Raw genomic sequence first — 22,083 nt, forward strand, 5'->3', positions numbered from 1 at the left:
AAAAAAAAAAAAAAAAAAAAAAAAAAAAAATATAAATTTAATTAAATAAGATAAATTTAATCATTATAAAAATAGTAAAAATTGTGGAGAATTTAAAAAAAAAAAAAAAATATTAATAATAAAAAATAAGATGATAATTATAAATAAAAAAAAACTTTTAAAAATAAAAAAAAAAATAATAAAAAATATGGCACTCTTTTTTAATCACAAGTCTTTTAATTTTGTTTCTCGTATGCAGTGTAATAAAATCTTTTATTTTAATAATCTATTTAAACCTAATTTTTATTTTTATTTTTTTAAATTATATATATTCTTCAGCAACTTCTTAATACTTTGAACTTTTTTGGTATATATTAGATATCCTTCTTATATATTGCAACTATATTTTTTTAAAGTTTCAGTGTACATTATGAAATTGTTTAATATTTTTTTTTTTTTTTTTTGTATTAATATTTTTTCTTAAAGAATTATTCTTGAATACATATTTTCATTAATAATATCCGAATTAGAGATTAAAAAAAAAAAAAAAAAAGTAACTAGAATTTTATATGTACTTAATTTAGAATAAAGAGTTCATTAATTCCTCATGTTTTGTTTTTTGTTCTAAAAACATATGTATTTAAAATTCAAAAAACGAGCATATAATTATATTTTTAATTATTTAAACTAAAAAGAAAAAAAAAATTAACTTTTTTTCTCTTTCATTTAAATTAAATGTCTCTCTGATATTAAGTATATATATTTAATAAATTTACATTGTCATATGCAGAATTCTAAAATATTGAAAGTTTACTTATTAAAAATTTATATAAAATATTTAGAAAAAAATGGAAAATAAAAGAAATTTAACCTCTCTAAATTTTCTTTTTAAAAAAGTTAAATAGACATAAATATTATAACAAACTAATCAAATAAGGAAATTTAAATATAGAAACCTTTTCAATAAAAAAAAAAATTAAGAAATACTTTAAAATTAAAAAATTTTTCTTGTTTATTCTTTCTTTTTCTTTACTTTTTTTTCATTTGAATTAAAGATGAAACTAAATTAAAAAAGAATATGAAGAATTAGGAAAAAAATGTAAATTTTTTTTTTATATCATTTTGTATTTTATAACTTAATAGCTAATATGAATATATTTTCATTATTAAATGATAGTAGATGCATAAATTATTATATATAAATTTCTAATATAAAAAAATGCTATATAAAAAAAAAAAAAAAAAAAAATAAATAAATAATTATCTTGTTGTAAATTGTTGGCCTTTTTTTTTTAATTTTTTATTTTTATCAATTTTAAAAATATTTTACCAAGCTGAAAAATATAAAACATAATGAAACTGTATATATATTTATATATTTATATATTTATACATAAAAGTGTACTATATATACATAAATATTTTTTTTTATAAAGATACAAAAATATAAAAATAAAATGAAAATTTTAAAAATATGATATCTTCAGAATTAAATTTTTTATGGAAATTATTTTAAGTATTTATATAAAAAAAATAATAAAATGATAAAGTAAAAAAAAAAAAAAAGGAATAAAATTGAATTAAAAAATTTTATAAAATAAAAAACATATATATATAAATAGTATTAATTTAACACTTAATTTTACGATATTTTTTTTGCATGTTGAATAATACATTAAATTATTAATTTTTGTATTCAAAACAATATTAAATAAGAGAAAATAATAAATAACAATATAAAAATATATATCTATATATAAAAAAGAGAAAATATATTCAAATTGTGTATATTTTTTACTTTTTATTATTATTATCTACTATTTATTGATTGAATATATTTAAATTTATTTATTAAACATGGATGAAGATAAAAATGATTATAATCCAGAAGAAGAAGTCACCACAGGAAACTGGAACACACCAAAAGTAAAAATGAAATAAAAAAAAAAAACAATTAATATATATATTTGTATATTCCATATATATATATATATATATATATATATATATATATATATATGTATCATATATGTTCACTTTATTATTTATAAAGTAAAAAATAATATGATAATTATATATATTTATGTTAGCTAAAGTTTTTATTTATTTTTTTTTTTCTGAACTGTTCATAAAGGTTGAATTAAAAGAAGTTGAAATAAAAACCGGAGAAGAAGATGAAAGTTTATTTTGGTCAGGCAGATCAAAATTGTATAGATGGGTCAATGGAGAATGGAAAGAAAGAGGATTAGGTGAATCAAAACTATTATTACATAAGAAAAAAGGGACTATAAGATTTTTATTAAGGCAAGAGAAAACTTTAAAAGTTGTTGCTAATCACTATATTTATCCAAATGAATCATACTGTAAGCTTGTGCCAAATGCAGGAAGTGAAAAAATTTATGCCTGGACAGTTAAAGATTTTGCAGAAGAACCAAAAATCGAGCAATTTGCCTTGAAATTTAATAGTGCTGAAGCAGCAAAAGTATTCAAAGAAAAATTTGATGAAGCTGGTAGAATTAATATTAAACTTCTTAATAATAAAGAAAATGAAGAAGTAAATGAGAAAGGAGAAAAGGAAGAAGCAAATAAAAATGATGATGTTACTAAAGAAAAAGAAAAAACAAATAATACTAAAGGAGATATGGAAGAAAAAAACAAAGAAGAAGAAGATAATGAAAATAAAAAAGAAGAAAAACATGAAATAAAAAATGAAGAAAAAAAAGAAGAGAAAGAAAATATAGATACGGAAAATAAAGAAAAAAAGGAAAAAGAAGAAAAAGAGGAAAAAGAAGAGAAAAATGAAGAAAAAGATAATGATTGCAAAGATAAAGTAAAAAGTATCGAAAAAAATGAAGATAAAAAAGAAGAAAAGAACAAAGAAAGTTCAGAAAATGAACAAAAAGAAAATAATAAAGAAAACATAAAAAGAGAAAATTGATAATTTATATATTTATATACACATTTTAGAGCATTTATAATAAATAATCTGAAAACATGAAAATATGAATTTTATGAATATATATATATATATATATATATATATATATATATATGTATGTATGCATAAAGGAAGATATACTTTTTTATATTTAGAATAATTGTGTTTTTTTTTAATATTTAATTAAATGCTTTTTTTTAATCTTATAATAATACATTTTTTGATTCTTTATTTAATTTTAATTTAAAAAAAAAAGAAAAGAAAAATTACATTTTAAAAAAAATGTATAGCGTATAAATATATATTATCCTTAATTTTTTTAAATATTTAATATATATTTTGATGGAAAATGATAAGATTTCATATACCAAATAAAAAAAGTAAAGTTATAATAATTTATTTTTCAATGTCATAAAAAATTATATTAATTTTTGTAATTTGATAAAAAGAAAATAAGCTATTAAATATTATTTTTAGAAACATATATAATTTTTTCTTTTTAAATATATCATGTTTCAAGTAAACTTTTGTGAATAAAATAAATAATATTTTAATTTTTATTTTAAGATTACATTCATAGATTATTTAAATTAAAAGGGGAACATCCTTATAGAAAGTAATATTAGAAAGTACCTATATTTTTTAATCTTTATTTTTAAAAGCTATTTTTAATGTAAAACTTATATTTAAATAAAATATCAATGTATCTTCTTTTTTTTTTTGCTTAAAATAAACTATAATACTGAAAAAAAAAAAAAAAAAAAATTAGACAATATAAATGTAAGTATAAACAAAAAGAATAAGAAATAAATACAACGGAAAGATACATGAAACAATATCTTCAACATAAAATTAATTATACTACAACACTAATAGCACCTGCATAAAAGTGCAAAAAATAAAATAAAATTATAAAACAACTAATATATTTTTAAATGTTCTTATATTAAGAAAAAAAAAAAAAACACTCTTTACTTTTTTACTATATAAACTTTAATTTTTTTATTCTTAGTTTTTTTTTTTAAATAATCAAAATATTAAATGGTTTTTTTATCCTATTTAAATATAAATTTTCCTTATAATATAGAATTTCAATTTTTCTAATATATATTATTTAAAAAAGATAAATCTTTATAACTTTTATCAATTAAATGAAAAAATTCTTTTTTAAAATTCAGCTAAAAACTATTTTTAATAATCGTTAATGAAGTAGATATTATGTTAGATTAAAAAAGAAAATCTAATATTTTTTTGTTTTTTTTTCCATGATTATTCTTTAAAATAGGAAAATAAAAATAACTATACAATATATATATATGTATATATGTGCATTTAAGACAGATAAAATGAAAATGTGTATCGAATTTATAGGTTATGAAACTTCTAATTACTCTAAACTTAATGAAAAGAAAAAATAATATAAATAAACGTTTATAAAATATATTTATCAGTTAATTTAAATATATAAAAAATAACATATTTTGATTTTAGTTTTGTGCATTTCTAAAGCTTCTTATTTGTTTTTTTAATTTATTTCCTTTTTTTTTTTTTTTCTTTTTTCAGTATAATGAATTGTAAATTTTCCTTTTTTTTCATTTTAATAAACATATTTTTAATAAATTTTATTTTTCAATGTAACAATTTTAATATAAGTAATACAGATAATATAATAATAGATAATTTTCATAAAAATCCGAAAAATAGATGGTTAAATAAAAATGATAAAAAGGAACTAGAAGAAAAAAATATTTCGCAAAATTTAGTTAAAATAAATAATGATCATCATGAAAATAGTAAAACAGATATAAGGAAAAACATTGAAAAGCTAAAGATGTTAAGTGAAAACTTAAAAAATGGAAAATTAACTAATGAAACTGAAAATTTAAGAAATGCATATAATATAGATGATGGTAATTTCAAATCATATGTATTAAATGAAATTCATAATAATAAAAAATTAGGAAAAGAAAAAAAAAGCGAAGAAGAAATAAAATTTTTAGAAGAAAATTCTCAAAAATTATTATATGATATTCGTGATTGGTTGCAATCTGTTAAAAATATAGAAGAGAAATCGAATGTTTTAAAGGATATAAAAAATCAACTATTAAGTAATATTGTATCATTAAATCAAACATTAACACAAGAAATGGAAAATATAAATGAAATTAAAAAATTACAAAAAGAACAAAATGCTATATTTTCAGAAAATTGGTTATACTTCTTTCCTTCAACATCTGAGTATTTATTAGATGATAAAAAGCATCCCCAATACAATATTTTAAATTATTTAGAAGAATATAAAAAAAAAGAAAAAGAAAGTCACGAAAATAATGTAAGGAAGCATAATAATATATCATTTAGCTCAAAATTTTTTTTAAATTATTTCATCATTTTTTTAATAATAGTTATTATTTTTAATTAAATTTAAAGAGGAAAAAAAAAAAATTATTAAAGTAGTATATTTCTTTTGTTGGTAATTTTTTTTTCCTTTTTTAGATTTATTCTAGTATTTATTACTATTACTGTATATGTATGCATATGACAACATATTAAACATGTTTTAATTATATAAAAATTTTATTTTATTATATTACATTTTATTTTGTTTTGTAATAAAGTAGAATTTTTTTTTTTTTTATTTTTATTGATTTAAATAAATAAACAAATAAATAAAAATAATTTAAAATTATATTTTTTATTAAAATTAATCTATAATAAGAAAAGTTCTCCATTTTTGTCTAATGTAAAAATTTCATTAAATTTCAAAATGTTTAAAGATTTTATAGTTGTAATTTAAAGTATTAATATGTTTTCAAATTTTAATTTAAAATAATATATACAATTAAAAGATAATAAACTTTTAAAGGAAACAAAAAGTAATCATTTTTTCTTTCTATAATTAAGTTCAGATTTTTTTATTTATTTCTCAAAGTATCAATACACGTAAAAAAAAAAAAAAAAAAAAAATAAAGAATAAAAAAATAAAAAAAATTATACTTTATAAATGAAAAATAAAAGAATTAAATCTAAAACATAATAAAAAAGTAATTAAAATTTTAGTTTATGTAATAATTAATTAAAAAAAAAAAAGTTCCTAATAATATTTTCTTTTAAATAAATTAAAAAAAGGTTTATATATATAAATTTTTTTTTTTTTAATATTCATATTATGACTGAAAAAAAGGATGATTCTTTTTTACTCCTTTTAATAATTTATCATAAAGTTTTTCATAATTAACAATTTTTTGTTTATTATTATATTCATTTATAGTTTCTTCAAATTTGTATATTTCATCATTTGGTTTAAATATAAATAAACATGTAATTGATCTTTTTAATTTACACAAATGAGCTAATTTATTTTTTGTTGTAACAAACGTATAAGGAATATTAGATTCTTCACAAAATGCGGGTAAATGGCAAATTATATTAATAGGAAAAATATCTACTGCTAAAATAACTATACCTTGAAATCCTTTTCTTATAGCTTTTATTACTTGACTTAATCCGATAACTATAAATTTTGTTTTTAATATTTTTTTTCTTTCCTCATCTAAATTTATATTTGTTTTTATAATATGAGATGCACTTACTTTAGCATAATATGCATAATCTAGAATTTTTAAAAAATTTTTATAATACTTTTTTTTTAATAAGGGTTCACTAATTTTTGATATATAGCAATTTTTATTTTCTATTTTTATTTCTTCAATTGATTTATCATAATTTTTTTTTTTTTTATCATTATCAACATTTTCTTCATTCACAATATTATTTTTTCCTTCATTTTTTGTTAATATATTTATCTCAGAAGTAGTTTTCGTTGTTTCCATGTTTACTTTTTCAAGTTTGATATTTTTATTTTTTTTCTATAAAATTTTCAATTTAAACTTAATTATTTTATAAATATTTCTTATTTTAAATATAATTATAATACAATTATATAATAAATCAAATATATTTTTGTACTTTAAAAGAGTTTCTTTATATTTATATTTAAAAAAAAAATAAAAAATAAATAATTTAAGAAGTTATAAAAATAACTTTTGGTGCATTTATTTTTTTTGATCTTTTCGTAGCATTGAAAAATATAAAAAATATATAAAAAAATATAAAAAAAATATAAAAAATGTAATAAAAAAAAAAAAAAAAAAAATATAATCAAATAAAATAAATAAATAAAACAAAGTCAAAATAAAATAACAAGTAAAATATAAAAAATAAAATACATATACATACATATATATATATATATATGAAATAAAATAAAAATCAATACAAAAAATTAAAATTAATGTTAGTACATTTTTGCTAACACAAATAATAAATATATATATATATATATATGTGAATATATATGAACATAAAATATTTTTCAGAATTTTTAAAAATAATTTAGAATTATTTACTAATTCTTATATTTTTTTATTTTAAAAATAATAAATATCATCCTTTTTTAATGAAAATTTATTTATATATTTCAATAAAAAAGGAAAAAAATTAGACAATTCTTAATATTTAAGTATTCATATATATATATATATATATATATAATAAGAAAAATTTAAATATTAAAATATATTAAATAAAAATGAATCAGATTTTACTACATAAATATAGTTAAAATTTAAAAAAAAAAATAAATAATTAGAGGATAAAATTATTAAAATTTATATATATTTAAGTTAACGAAAAAATGATCATATTTTACTAAATGAAGAAATTTTTAATTTAGATTAGTTGTATATAGATCAAGTAAAAATAGAAAATATTTATGTTTCTAATATATCATAGAAATATTATATTATTTTTATAGATATGTGAATATGAATACTAATAAGCTTCCACTTTTTTTTTTTGTTGTATTTTTTTAATTAGTTTAGAACACAAAAAAATACACTTTTTTTTTAGGTATTTTTTGTAAAACAAAAAATTTGAAGATGCGAAAATATAAAATAAAAAAAAAAGATAATGTAATTCTTCATAGTAATATTATGTATATTGGCATATATTAAAATTTTTTATTGATGTTTGAATATCAAAATTTTAATTTAATGAGAATGTTTAAAAAAGATTTACATAAAAATGATGTATATTTATTTTTATATCTATATATTATTTTTTTTTTTTTTTTTTTTTTTGTTTGCTTCTTTTAATTTAAATGAAATTTAAAATAAATCAAACAATTTTTAGGTTATGAAAGATGTAAATATAGATAATATATTCAATTATGTAAATAATAAAAAAAATGAAGGGAAAAGCAAAATTATTCTAATTCTTTATTTGTGTAAAAATCTCAAGAAAAAGCATATTGAGTATTAAAAATATAAATAATTTTTATATATTAAAAAAAATACATATATGATATATACATACATTATATTTCTATTAAGATAAACTAAGATTTCATTTTTTTAATTATAGGAATAGTAATAATGTATTAATTTTATATTTTAATTTACTACACATTTTTGAAGAGCATTTAATAAAGATTTTTAAAAGAAGAATTATTATTAATAGAAAAGAAAAATATTATGAAAAAAATGAATTAGAAGAAAATTTTTCTATAAGGATTAATAAATTGCAGTTAAATTTTAGTTATATTATTTTACATATATCATATTTTTTGACTTTAAATAAAAACTATAGAAAAAGTTTCACATTACAACTTTTTATTTATTATATACATATATTGACATTTATATATTTACAAAAATATATATTTCAAAAGGAGAAAAAAATTAATGAAGTAATATTATATTTATGTTATATAAATATATTATTACTGATTCTAATTAACATATATAAATTCAAATTACACGAAATATTAAACAAGAGAAATTTTTATATAATATCAAAATATATGTTTGCAATTATTTATTTATTTAGTCATATAAAGAGAAATGGTAATGAAAGAAAATTATCCATTTTCTTTTATGATTATATTTATAATGTGATGATAATTTTAATTGATAAATATTGTTTTTATCTTAAAAAAAAAAACAAAATTACATATGAAAGATTAACTACCTTTTATAAGAATTTTATTATATTTATTTATAACTATATCAGTAAATTTAAAGTTTTTAAATATGTAGAAAGTTATCTATTAAGTAGTAATAAAAGTATTTTTTATAACTTAACCTTATTAAGTATAATCAAAAATACGATAGATATACATTTTCTAAAATACAATCATAATGAAATTGATTTAAAAAATTTTTATACTTTAAAATTTAAAAATAATCTAGAAGAAAAAATAGAAACATCGTTAATTAAAGATCAATTAAACAATAATTTTGAGGATAATAAAATTGACATTATTACTAATTATATGAAATACAATGAAAGTAACAATTGTAATGATAATATAAATAAAAAAGATAATATCTTAGTAAATGTAAATTATAAAACAATAAACTATATTATTTTTTTAAAATTATTAAAATTAGCAGAAGTATTGTTAATAAAAAAGGATAGAATTTTTTTAACTTTATATATATATCGTTTTATTAATAAAATAGCTAATAATACAATAAAAGAAATTTATAAATGTATAAAAAAAAAAAAGAATGTATATTTGAATAAATGTGTCTATTATAGATTATTACTTTTATATGAATTTTATTTTAACATTCTTTTTTTTATAATTAACGAGGAAGGTAAAAATAGAAAAAAAGAAAGTAAAAAATATAATAAATTTCATATTTATTTTGTTGAAAATTCTTTCTTATATATATATGAAATATATATGTTATTGATCATTTTGTTATCCAGAATACGTAGTTTTTATAAAATATTTAATAAAAATAATTTTTCCTTATTAAAAAGAATTTTGTATATAAGAAAATGTAATAATTACATAATTATAAATAGTATTACAAAATTAATTTGTGATTGTTTTTTTAGTCAATCATTATTTTCATTTATAATTTTAAAATGTTTATTTAAAAATAATAAAAAATTAAACTATTTTTTACAAAAAAGAATCCATATATATACATCAAAAAGAAAATTTTTTGTTATTATAAATAATACCAATATATATATGAATAACAATAAAGGTAAAGATAAAAAATTTAAAATTAATAAAAATAAAATAAAAATTATTCAAGATAATAATTTTAATAAATTAAAAATATTTAACACTAATTTGTATTTTGATGAGAATAAAGGGTTTCATACATGTGTAAATAGTTATATAAAAGTAAATTTTTTGTTAAAAAAGGAAAATTATGAAGAAATATATTCTAATATCATAAAAGAAAATAAGAATTTAGAGTTTTATAATAACAATGTAACAACAGAAGAAGTTAAACAAGATAGTAAAGTTGATGGGAAAATAAATGAAGAATTAATTGAAAATTATTATAATGAAAATAAAATAATATATAATAAAAGATGTTCTGAAAACAAAGAAAAAATATATTCAGAAAATCTAAAAAAAAATGAATTGAAATATAATAATTTTAATAGAGAAATATATGATAATAAATTAATAACAGATTGTAATTTAATTTTTAAAAGGAGTTCTAATAAAGTTGAAAGTGAACAGATTGAACAAACAAATTATAGAAAAATATATTTTCTTTTATTAATGAATAATTTTATATCAGATATAAAAAAAAAAAAAAAATATTTTATTGAATATAATTGCAGAAATTATTTAGCCATATATGTTAATAAACTTCATTATTATTGTAATAATATTTTTAATAATAAATCTCTTTTTCGTCATAATTTAAGTTCATTTATTAGATATAATTTAAAAAAAAATACAAATTTTATTGAAAGTATAACATCATTTAATAGGAAGCTTAATTTTTATAATAAAAAAATTAGTGAAAAAAAAAAATTTATTTTTAAAAATAAGATTGTTAGTTTAAAAAGCATAGATAAAAAACATAATACTACTAAGTATATATTTTTAAAGAAAATTTTAAATTATAAAAACAAATATTTTAATAATGAAAATTATTATTTTAATTTTTTATTTAATATAAAATTTCTTCATAATTTAAATGATAATATTAATGAATATTTTTTATTCAAAAAAAAAAAGAATAAGAAAAAAATGCTTTTTAATATTAGTATAAACTTAAAGGATAAAATTAAAAAAATGAAGTATTCTTCAAATAATCAATACACTAAATCAGTTAGAAGTTTTTCATTAAATTCCATTGAAGAAAAAAGTACAGGAAATGAATTATTAATTGGTGATACATATTCTAACAAATTACAATATGAACAAAAAAGTAAAAGAAGAAAAAAAAATATTCTTTATTTTTTTTTCCTAAATTATAATTATTGTATCTTTAATTATGAAAAAAATGAACAATTACAATATTTTCTATTAGAAATATTAAAATATTTTGAAGCTATTATTCCTTATATAAATATATATAAGTATATTTGTGCATACTTATTATTTATCATATCAATAATAGAAAAAAAACCATTGGAGTATTTAAATATCTATATGATTGATAGAAATTTCAAAACAGAAAAAAAAACAAATACATCTAAAGAATTTGAAAATTTAGAAAATAAGCATACAAAAAAATATGAAAAGATCTTTATAGATAATTTAAATAAAAAAAGTGAAAATTCTGTTTGGAAATTTTTAGAAAATAACAAGTTTAGTAATACTAAAAGAAATATAAATGATAGTAATTATTTCATAAATATAAAAAATATTCATGAAATGGGTAATGGCAAAAATAAATATTCTAATATTTTTAAGGAAAAAAGGACTTTTTATGAAGAAGAAAATCTTAATGAAATAATAATGAATAAAATAAAAGAAAATTATGAATATATTGAAAGAAACGTTATTCAACATATGAGAAATATAAAAGATAAAAAATTTTCTATATTTCATAAAGGAAGAAATAAAATGATTTTAAAAGTGATATTAGGAATAACTGATAAAATAAAAATATATTTATTTAGTAATATATTTCACTATTTATACAAGAGCAAAACAAAATACAGTAAATACATAAATATACTTTCGTTATATTTTTATAAATTATATTTCACTCTTATATATGTTGAAATTTATAAAAAAGACAATTTAAATAGAAAAGAAATAGAAATGATTAAAAATAAAGTTATTCAAATAACACCAATTTTAAGCATAAAATATATTAATAAAAATAATATAAAAAATTTATGTAAAAATTATATATTGGAAAATCTTAAAGAAAACAAAATACATGATAATATAAGATTAAATTTCACAAATTATGAGAGACTTTATATTTATATAATTTATTACATAGAAGGTATTAGGAAAAAAGAGGATATTTTATACTGTTTTTTTTTATTAATTGATAAAAATATATTTAGTAGTAAGTTTTTACATAAAAATATAAAAAAATTAATTAAATATAAAATATATGGGTTTTTAAATGAATTGAATTCATTTAACAATTACAATTTTATAAATACAACTCTTTTTTTACTAATGAATATAATGAATTATAACAAAATCATAAGGAATTATATTTATTGCATTTTTGATCATATATTTAAACTAAAATTAAGTACATTATATGATAATACATTCCTTGTGTGTTTTTTAAAAAATTTAGAGAAAAGTAGTCTTGATTATGCCTTTTCTAAAATTCTATATGATGAAAAAAAAACATTTAAAAATATAATAGATAAGAAAAAAAACAAAATGATTAAAATTATATACAAAATTAATTTATGCATGACGATTAATTATTTGTTACTTCTTAAAATTTTAAATGGTTGTAAATTGTTTTTAAACTTATATTCATATTTTTATTATGAGTTTTATATTTTTTGTTTTAATAAGTATGCAAAAAAATATAAAAACTATCTTATTAGAAACAATAAATTATACAAACAAATTTACCCTAATATAAAAAAAAAAAAAAAAAAAAAAAAATATTTTTTACACAATTCAATAGATATAAAAGAACATTACAAAAAAAAAAAAAATAATTATATGGATGATAATAAAAATAGTTTAATCAGTTATAATGATAAAAAGAAAAGTAGCTTACTTGATAATATAATAAATTCGAGTGGAGAAATTTATTTAAGTCATAAAGTTAATAAGAATATTAATGAAGAAAAATATAGGAAACATATAAATAATTTCTATAATAGTAATTTAGAAATATTAGATAGAAGCGAATATGGGCATTTAACCAACAGAATGAATACCAAAAAAATGATACAACACACAAATGATAAAGTTGACTATTATAATTTATCTTCAGAAAACTTATTTTTAATACATATGGATGAAAAAAGTTCATCTACTGAAATGAAATCTAATAAAAAATTAAATTTTTCTAACAAGCATATATATGTTAATAAAAAATTAAAAAAAGACAAAAGATATATACTTAATGATAATAATATAAAAATGCCTAAATATACTATGAGTTATTCAAAAAATTTCTATAATAGAAGGCCATATACTTTATTTAAAAAGTATAATACACTTGATAATTATACAAGAATATTAAGAAAAAAAAGAAAAACAACTTATTTGAATTCAGAGAATGGTTTTAGTGATTTATTTGAGAATTATATAAAAAATGATTATTTCGAAAATGAAGCTATTGATAATGATTTGAACTATTTTAAAATATTAAAAAAAATTAAAGGAAGTAATACTCACATATATAATATATATGATATAAAAATAAGCAAAAAAGTTATATACTGCAAAAAATATTTTAAGGAATACTTAAATATAATCAATTTTTTAACCTGCATTTTTTTAGCAACTAATGTAAATAATTTAAATATGAGCATGCTAAATAATAATTATATTTATATAATATCAAAAATAATAAAAAAAAATTTTAAGTTTTATTTTTTCTTTTTCTATTATAATATTTTTAAAAATAAAAATAAAAGATATAAAAACATATACAATGTTAATTTCAATATTATTCTAAGTAGTTCTATTAGAAAAAATTTTAACATTTCAAAAATTAGTATTAAAAATAAATATATATATGTATTATATACATTATCATGTATTTTATCTATATATGATTATAAATATGCTTTTTTTAATTATTATTTTTTTTTTTTCTACAAATTCGTAAAAATTTTAGCGAAGTTGTCATTGAAATCTGCATCTATATCAAACTTCCTCATTGATAAGTTTAGTAATTATTCAAAAAATATAGATGATAATAAAGATCAAAACAAAAGCAAGGATTATAATAATTCCATTTATAAGAATAATGAATGCGTTAGATATTTTTATTTTAAAAGTGATATTAATGAAGATTCAGAAAAAAAAAAAAAGGAAAAAAGTTATAAAGAAAAAATAATTTTAAATGATAGTTGCAAATTTTTAGCAGATATTTCTAAAAACAAAAATAAAAATAGTTATTTCATTTCTCAGATTAAAGATTGTTCTAATGAAGTAAAGAAAAAAAAAAAAAGAAAAATTGTTTTTAACAATTATGAACAAATTTTCGTTGTGAGTGATATTGTAATGATAAAAAATTATATAAATAATTATATAAGAAAGGAGGATAACAAAATTCATAATAATCTAAAATATAACAGAATAGCTAACAAAAATACATTAGATCAATATATAAAATATATTAATAATGCAATGATAATATATATTTTTATTAATTATATGATTTTAATGAATGATAATATGAATTTAAGCAAGAAAAGAATTATAAAAAACAAATTAAAATTATTAGAAGACTATAAAATTTATTTAATGAAGAAGATTATTGATATTTATTTTTTAAATATTCCATATTTATGTAATTATCTAGTTGTTACTCTAGAATTCTATTTTGTTTTTAGTAATTCTTTTTTAAGTTTAAATTACAACAACTTTATGTTAATTAAAGATATGAGTTTTTTTTTCAAAAATTCTTATATTTACTTTTTAACTAATATGTTCAATAAATTACAAAATTTAAAAACATTTTATCACATAAATTTTTATAAAAATTCTAATTTATATTTTCATAACTTTAAAAAATTTCAGAAGGAAAATTTGGATTTTAGTAAAAATAAAACTTTTAATTATATATGTAGTGGTTCAAACTCAGATTTGGAAAAATATGAAAGAAAAAATAAAAATGAGGAAGGATATTTATTTATTAAGAAGAGAGATAAAATGAAAATTGCAAAAGATAATTGTACAAAAATTGAATTAAATGAAAAATATGTAAATGGTAGATATTCATGTAACTCATCAAATAATATAAAAAAATATTATAATGTTTTAAATAATAATAGTACATATTCTACTAAGGAAAGTAATATGAATATAAAAGAAAACGAGATAAATAAAAGAAGTAAAAATAAAAAAGAAGAAAGAAATACAATAAAAAATTATTATACAGAGGATAGTTTAAGTGAATATAATGATTATATACATAAAGATACTTTTATTGAATTAAAAGAAATATTTAAAAAAAAAACGAAAGAATATATAAAAAGTTATTATGATAGAAATATTAAAAATATATGTTTTCTTTTTCGTTGTCTTAATGATATAACAAGCATTTGTTTATTTTTAAATTTTTATATAAATTCAAATACAAAAATTAATGAAAAATATAATCATATATGCTTTCAAAGTATGAATAATATATATTTATATAATTTTAGATTTTCAAATATTGGTTACAACTTTATATCTATCATATTTATAGCTTTAATTAAAATTTTTAATTATACTTCAAAATTTTTTCATTCTTACAATTATTTCGTTCAATTATATTCTAAATACAAATATAACTATTTTTTATATTTAGATGATTCTAATAATTTTTTTACATTTTATAATGTTTATAATTTTTCAGTTAAGAAAGGTAAGAATAAGAAAGAAAATTTTGTCAACATAGATAAAGAAATAAGTGGCTTTTGTATTAGTGAAATATATGATTTTAATAAATTATTACTACAAAAGAGTTTTATATTTTTAACTTTTTTTTTTCATAATTTTAACAACATTATATCTGATATTTATTGCATAAATTGTTCAAATAAATATTCGATGGGAAGTCATGATAAAAATACCTCATTAAATGATTTAACAAAAGAATATAAATTTAAAAATAAAAAAATAAAAAACATCTTTATAAACTCTAATAAAACAAATGACTTCTTTCCAAAAAGAAAAAAAAAATGTAAAAAAGAAACAGAGGAAAATAAGGAGTATTTTCCTAGTTATATGAAAAAAGAGAAAAAATATAGTACACATGTTAATAATGATGATAAAAATAAGGATAGGAAAGAAAAAGAATATTTAGAAAATTCTCATGAAAATAATGAACAAATATGTAAATCATATAAAACTATAAAAACAGAAAAAAAATCAAATAATTTTTCAAATTTACAGCAAATTGAAAAAATGAAAATTAACCACAATTATAAAAAAAATAAGGCTAGTTATGAAGATTATCATGATGATGATAATAGAATTAATAATTTTCGCAAATACACAAATAATATTTATTCCTATTTTAAAAAGAAAGTTTCCTATTTAAAACATATTAATTATGATTATTTTTACCATATTTCTAAAAGGAAAAATGCTTCAAAAAAAAGTATTAAATATACATATAATAATGAAATTATGAATAAAATAAATAATAATAATAATATAAAAAAAATAAATGATGAAAATATGAGTATTAATGAAAAAAAAAATAATGAATATGATTATGATCTTTATTCATTGAAAGATAATGAGGATGATTTAAATATATTAAACGCATATAAATATATGTTGAATTATCAAAAAACACATAAAAAAACATTATATGACTATAATTTAAAGGAAGAATTAAGCTGTATTTGTATAAATAAATATATATATATTTGTAATTTAATTTATAATTATCTTATTTATATTTTAGAAATGAAATATAAATATAAGAAAAGAAAATTGTCCATAGTTTCATATAATTTAATTAAAAAAAAAATTAAGAATTTAGAATCATTTAGTAATAATAATGATAAGAATTATAATATAATAAATACAAAACATTTACTTAATCTTGATTTTATTATTCTAAGTATTTTATATCTATTAGAAACTATTTATATAAATTTATATAAATGTAAACTATTTACAGATATGTGTATTTTTAATAATATAAAATATATTTGTTTAGAAAATAATGAATTAAAAAGAAATGATGGTAATAAATATAAAAATACAGAATATACCTCTAATAATTTTAAGTATAATGCAAATTATAAAGATAGAAATGATCTCACAGAATTATTTTATTATTCTGATTATTACAATTCGTTATATAGTATGAATAATAATATATATAAAGGCGAAAGTATTAATAATACTTTTAATATTAAAAATTATTACAGCAAATATAGTATTGATAGTATTAATAATTACAGTGTTAATAGTAATGATAATAATAACACTTATAAAAATTATAGTAATATAAATCTTAATTATGATAAAGAGGAATGTTGTAAAATGAATAATAGTAATAATATTAAAGATTATGGTTATGATAACAGTTTAAGGAGTACATATGATGATGATAATTTAAAAAGAATACTTTCTAATTTCAAGATTGATAATCATTTTGAAAATAGATATAAAGAACGATATAGAGAATTCTTAAACAAAAAAATTAAAAGTAATATAAATTTTAATAATGATTGTATCAACAAAAAAAAAGGAAAAATATATAAAAATAGTAATAAATTTTCCAATAAAGTTGAAAATGAATATGAGAAAAAATACAGTGACATTGACATTTGGAATGAATATAATCATAATTTTATGAATATGAAAATTAATAAAAATTCAACATCTACTAAAAATGAACTAAATTATTTTAGTACAATTAGTAATATAATAAAAGGTTTTAAAAATGATAAAGTTAAAGGAAATAAGAATAAAAGAGGAGAAAATAAAATAAGAGAATTAAATAAAATAAATTTATTTCATAAAAATAAAAATTACAGAATATCTAAAAGTATTAAAAACATATCATTAAGTGAATTTTTCAGTGATAAAAAGTTAATCAAAAAGGAAAAAAAAAATGAATTATCTTTAAATTATTTTAAAAATTACAAAAATTTAAGTGATAACTATAAAATAAAGTTCAATAAGAAAAAAAATAGAAAAAAATTTAAATATAACAATATTTATAAAATAAGAAAAAAAGGAAGTAAGTATTATAAAAAGGGGAAATGGAACATTGGAAATATATCACTAAAAAAAAAATTCAATTCTAAAAATAAAGAAATTGAAAACATAAGAACGAACAATTTATCTATTAGTTATAAATCAAGAATAATAAAAAATAAAAATGTTAATAAATTATTAAAAATGAATATGGAAAAAGAAGAAGAAAACATAGAGAGAATAAGACAGTTATTTTTAACATTTAATAATAATAAAGAAAAAAAAATAAATAATTATATTCATAATGTATTTAAATATATATCTCTCTACTCAAATTTTAATGTATGTTATAAAAAAGAAATTGAAATATTAAATTATAAAATAAAGATAAGAAGGGGGTTATTGAAATCTTTATATTCTTTTTATTATAGGCATAATATATCTGTAATTTACAAAATTTATAAGAAAATAGAGTATATATATACTTATTTAAATTTATTATATTACAACAATATAATTAATGTAAATTTAAAGGAAATGAATGACGAAATAAGCAAATATTCTTTACTTATTATATCAAAATATTTGAAATATCATATACATAATTCTAACAAATTATTTAATTCATTTATTTTAAAAATAATAAATTATATAAATAATAACGTTCATAGAATTAGCGAATTTTTATGTATGTATGATTATAGTAATTTATTGAACATACTTAACCAATATATAATTAATATAAATATAAGTAATAAATTAACAATAAATAAATATAATTTATTTTTATTCAGAAAAAATAAACTAATATATGTTCCAATATCTAACATATTATTTTTATACTGTAATAATTTTAGCTTAAATGATATAATAAAGATATTATATAGTCACCCACAATACACTCTTTTTTTAAAAAGTATAGCAATAAATAATTTAGTTTATTTGTATAAAAAAAGTACAATTACAAATACCATATATTTGCAATTATTTGAATATTTAAAAGTAGATTTAGGTAATAGAGTTTTCTTTTTCATTATTTTCTTTTCATTTCATTCCTTCAAATTTTTGTATGATTTTTTTTTAAATATGCACACATATATAAAGGATGATTATTTATTGCTTTTAGGATATAATAATTTAAAAAAGGGAGAAACATTCTTATTGCCATTAAAAAATAATAAAAACTCTATTTTAAATAAGTATGAAGATAATATAGAAAATAGCTTAGTATTCCATAAGGAATTATTTTTTAAGAAGAATAATTCAATAAAAGATTTCATAATTTTATGTGCTAAAAAAAATAGTGTGTTAAATGAGTGTAAAAGTTATAAAAATAAAATTATTAACAATCTAAATATAAATAATTTTATTTTTCATAAATATCAAAATTATGTAAAAAAATCAGATGTTTTATCTTTAAAATGCTCCTTGATTAAAAAAATATTTTTAGAAAATTTAGATACTAATAGAAGAAATATATTATTAGAATCGTGTCATTTGCATAATATTATATTTTGTATTAGTAAGAAGGCATCACAATTAGACAAAAATGTACAAAACGATTTTGTTAAAATGGAGATTAAAAATTTATTAAATAATTATGATATAAATAATTTTAAATTATTAACAAATAATAATAAGGTTTCCTCTATATCTGATAACATACAAATTTTAATGTCCGCTACGCGATCTCCTATTTTTTTAACTTTTAAAACAACAAAACCAAATATAAAAGAATATACAAATATCCATCCATTTGTAAAATATTTTACAAATGAAGGAAATGAAATTAAAAACAGATTAATATCAATGCATGATATAAATAATGAATGTGTAATTGATGAACTATCAAATAATAATAAAATAAGAAATATAAGTAGTTGTGATAATACAAACAATTTTGAAAAGAAAATTAAATGTAATGAAATTAATAATATAGAAAAAATAAAAGAAATAGGTAGCTTTTCAAATAGAGAAAGTATAAGTAATAATAAAAAAGAAAAAAATAATTTACAAAATGATACAAGCTGCGTTAATATAAAAAAAGATATGTACTGTTCAGGTAAAATTAATGAAAAACGAATAATTAGTAATATTCATGATTTAAAAAAAAAACATTATGAAGATATATCATATATTTATAAAGTAAATGATGATGTAAGACAAGACAAATTAGTTATTCAAACTATTCATATATTTATTCACATTTTAAATGAGTATAAATTATTTTATAATTTATTCCCTTATAATATAGTTACAAACAAATTTTTTAATGTATATTCAAATGAAGAAGATGAAATCACTGAAAAAAAACAATCATATAATGTTAAGGAAAAAAAATATAAGAACAATGATAATACTAATAAAAAGGAAAAGGAAAATGAAAATAAAAGAAAATTTTCTTTTTCTTTTTATTTGTTTAATAGAAACAAAAAAAAAAAAAAGAATGTTTTTTCAGACAATATAAACAAGTGTTATCATAATTATGATGAAAGTAATAACGTTAGCAAAAATAATAAATTAAAGGAAGATATAAAAATTGTTTCAGATTCTCACAATGTTAATAATGTAAGTTTACATTTTAAGGAACAATTAAAGAATAACTCTAAAGGAAGAGAATTTTCTAACAAAAAAAAGAAAAAAAAAAAAAAAAAATTTGAAAATTTTGGTGCAATTATTGAAGTATTAGCAAATACAAAAAGTAGACATGATATAGGAAAAAAATTTAATAATATAATAAAATATTATCATTTACAATTTTCAAATACTAATTTATATATATATGCCTTGAAAAATTTTATCTCATCTTTAGCTGCATATTCATTGTTATCATTTATTTTACAAGTAAAAGATAGACATAATGGAAATTTGTTATTTGATGAATGTGGAAATATAATTCACATTGATTTTGGTTATATTTTAAACATATATCCAGGTAAATTAGCAATTTTTTTTAAATATAAAAAAAAAAATAATACATTTATTTTAAACACTTTTTTATAATTAATGTAGGTATATCAATCAATTTTGAATTAGCACCATTTAAATTAACAAGAGAAATGATTATGCTCTTAACTATTAATAGTCAAAAAAAGCAGTATTTTATTTTTTCATATATTCAACTAGTAGTAAAAGGGTTAAATTATATATACTCTCCAAATTAAATTAGTTAATTCTATATTTACATAATAAATAAATTCTTTTTAATTTCTTATAGATACTTACTTTTAAGAGAAAAAAGTGATTGGATAATTTCATCAATTTTAAGCTTATCTCATTCTGATATTAATTGCTTTAAATATAATACAATTGAAAAATTAAAGTAAAAAAAAAAAAAAAATTTTATCAGATATATAAAATTAACATTTATATTTATAACAAAAAAAATTAATAAAAAATTATTATAAATTATTTTACCTTTTTTTATATAATATAGAAAAAGATTGAGATTAAACAAAAATGACAATGACGCAAGCATTTTTATGGTTAATAAAATTCATCAAGCGTATAACAACATAACAACTATAATGTATGATTATATACAAAATATTCAACAAGGTATTAAATAAAAAAGAAAAAAATCAAAATGGCTTACGAAAATCTATTTTTTTGTCTATATATATTGTCTTTTTATATGGTTACATTATTTTTTTTGTCCTTTTTTTTGTTTTGTTTTGTTTTTTTTTTTTTAATTTTATAGTATACTTTTTTATATTTTTATCTTAAATATTTTTTATTATCATTTATATCTTTATTGAAAAAAAGAAAAAAAACTTGATATTATATTTAATTTTCTTTTTTTAAATAAAAAAACTCTAAAATGTATAAAATAAATACAATTAGAGAAAGGAATCAAAAAAATTTTAAAATACTATATATAAACAAAATTTTTTAATATTTAAAAAAATTAAAAAAATATCGAAAAGGATGAAAAAAAAAAAAAAAAAGAATAAATGAATAAATTAAAATTATATATAAAAAAAAATTATGAATCATACATATGTTGAATTGTGACAAAGTT

General features: G+C 15.6%; 4 protein-coding genes across 4 annotated transcripts; 3 read left to right on the plus strand and 1 right to left on the minus strand.

Moving 5' to 3' along the window:
• Positions 1-1,836: 1,836 nt before the first annotated feature.
• On the plus strand, positions 1,837-2,917 carry PGAL8A_00093100 (ran binding protein 1, putative; the record flags this gene model as incomplete). The annotated part of the gene is made up of 2 exons (XM_028671899.1): positions 1,837-1,905; positions 2,114-2,917. 2 exons carry the CDS (start codon positions 1,837-1,839, stop codon positions 2,915-2,917), a joined length of 873 nt encoding a protein of 290 aa, XP_028526049.1.
• A 1,567-nt stretch (positions 2,918-4,484) lies between these two features.
• Positions 4,485-5,339, plus strand: PGAL8A_00093200 (apical merozoite protein, putative; the record flags this gene model as incomplete). Its single annotated transcript, XM_028671910.1, has 1 exon — positions 4,485-5,339. The coding sequence occupies one exon, from the start codon at positions 4,485-4,487 to the stop codon at positions 5,337-5,339; it is 855 nt and encodes a 284-aa protein (XP_028526050.1).
• A 745-nt stretch (positions 5,340-6,084) lies between these two features.
• Positions 6,085-6,750, minus strand: PGAL8A_00093300 (60S ribosomal protein L7ae/L30e, putative; the record flags this gene model as incomplete). Its single annotated transcript, XM_028671921.1, has 1 exon — positions 6,085-6,750. One exon carries the CDS (start codon positions 6,748-6,750, stop codon positions 6,085-6,087), a length of 666 nt encoding a protein of 221 aa, XP_028526051.1.
• A 1,107-nt stretch (positions 6,751-7,857) lies between these two features.
• On the plus strand, positions 7,858-21,631 carry PGAL8A_00093400 (phosphatidylinositol 4-kinase, putative; the record flags this gene model as incomplete). Its single annotated transcript, XM_028671932.1, has 6 exons — positions 7,858-7,890; positions 8,111-8,232; positions 8,342-20,997; positions 21,075-21,198; positions 21,280-21,384; positions 21,499-21,631. The coding sequence occupies 6 exons, from the start codon at positions 7,858-7,860 to the stop codon at positions 21,629-21,631; spliced, it is 13,173 nt and encodes a 4,390-aa protein (XP_028526052.1).
• Positions 21,632-22,083: the final 452 nt, after the last annotated feature.

The sequence above is a fragment of the Plasmodium gallinaceum genome, assembly GCF_900005855.1.
Source record: "Plasmodium gallinaceum strain 8A genome assembly, contig: PGAL8A_v1_61, whole genome shotgun sequence".
Classification (NCBI taxonomy): Eukaryota; Apicomplexa; class Aconoidasida; order Haemosporida; family Plasmodiidae; genus Plasmodium; species Plasmodium gallinaceum.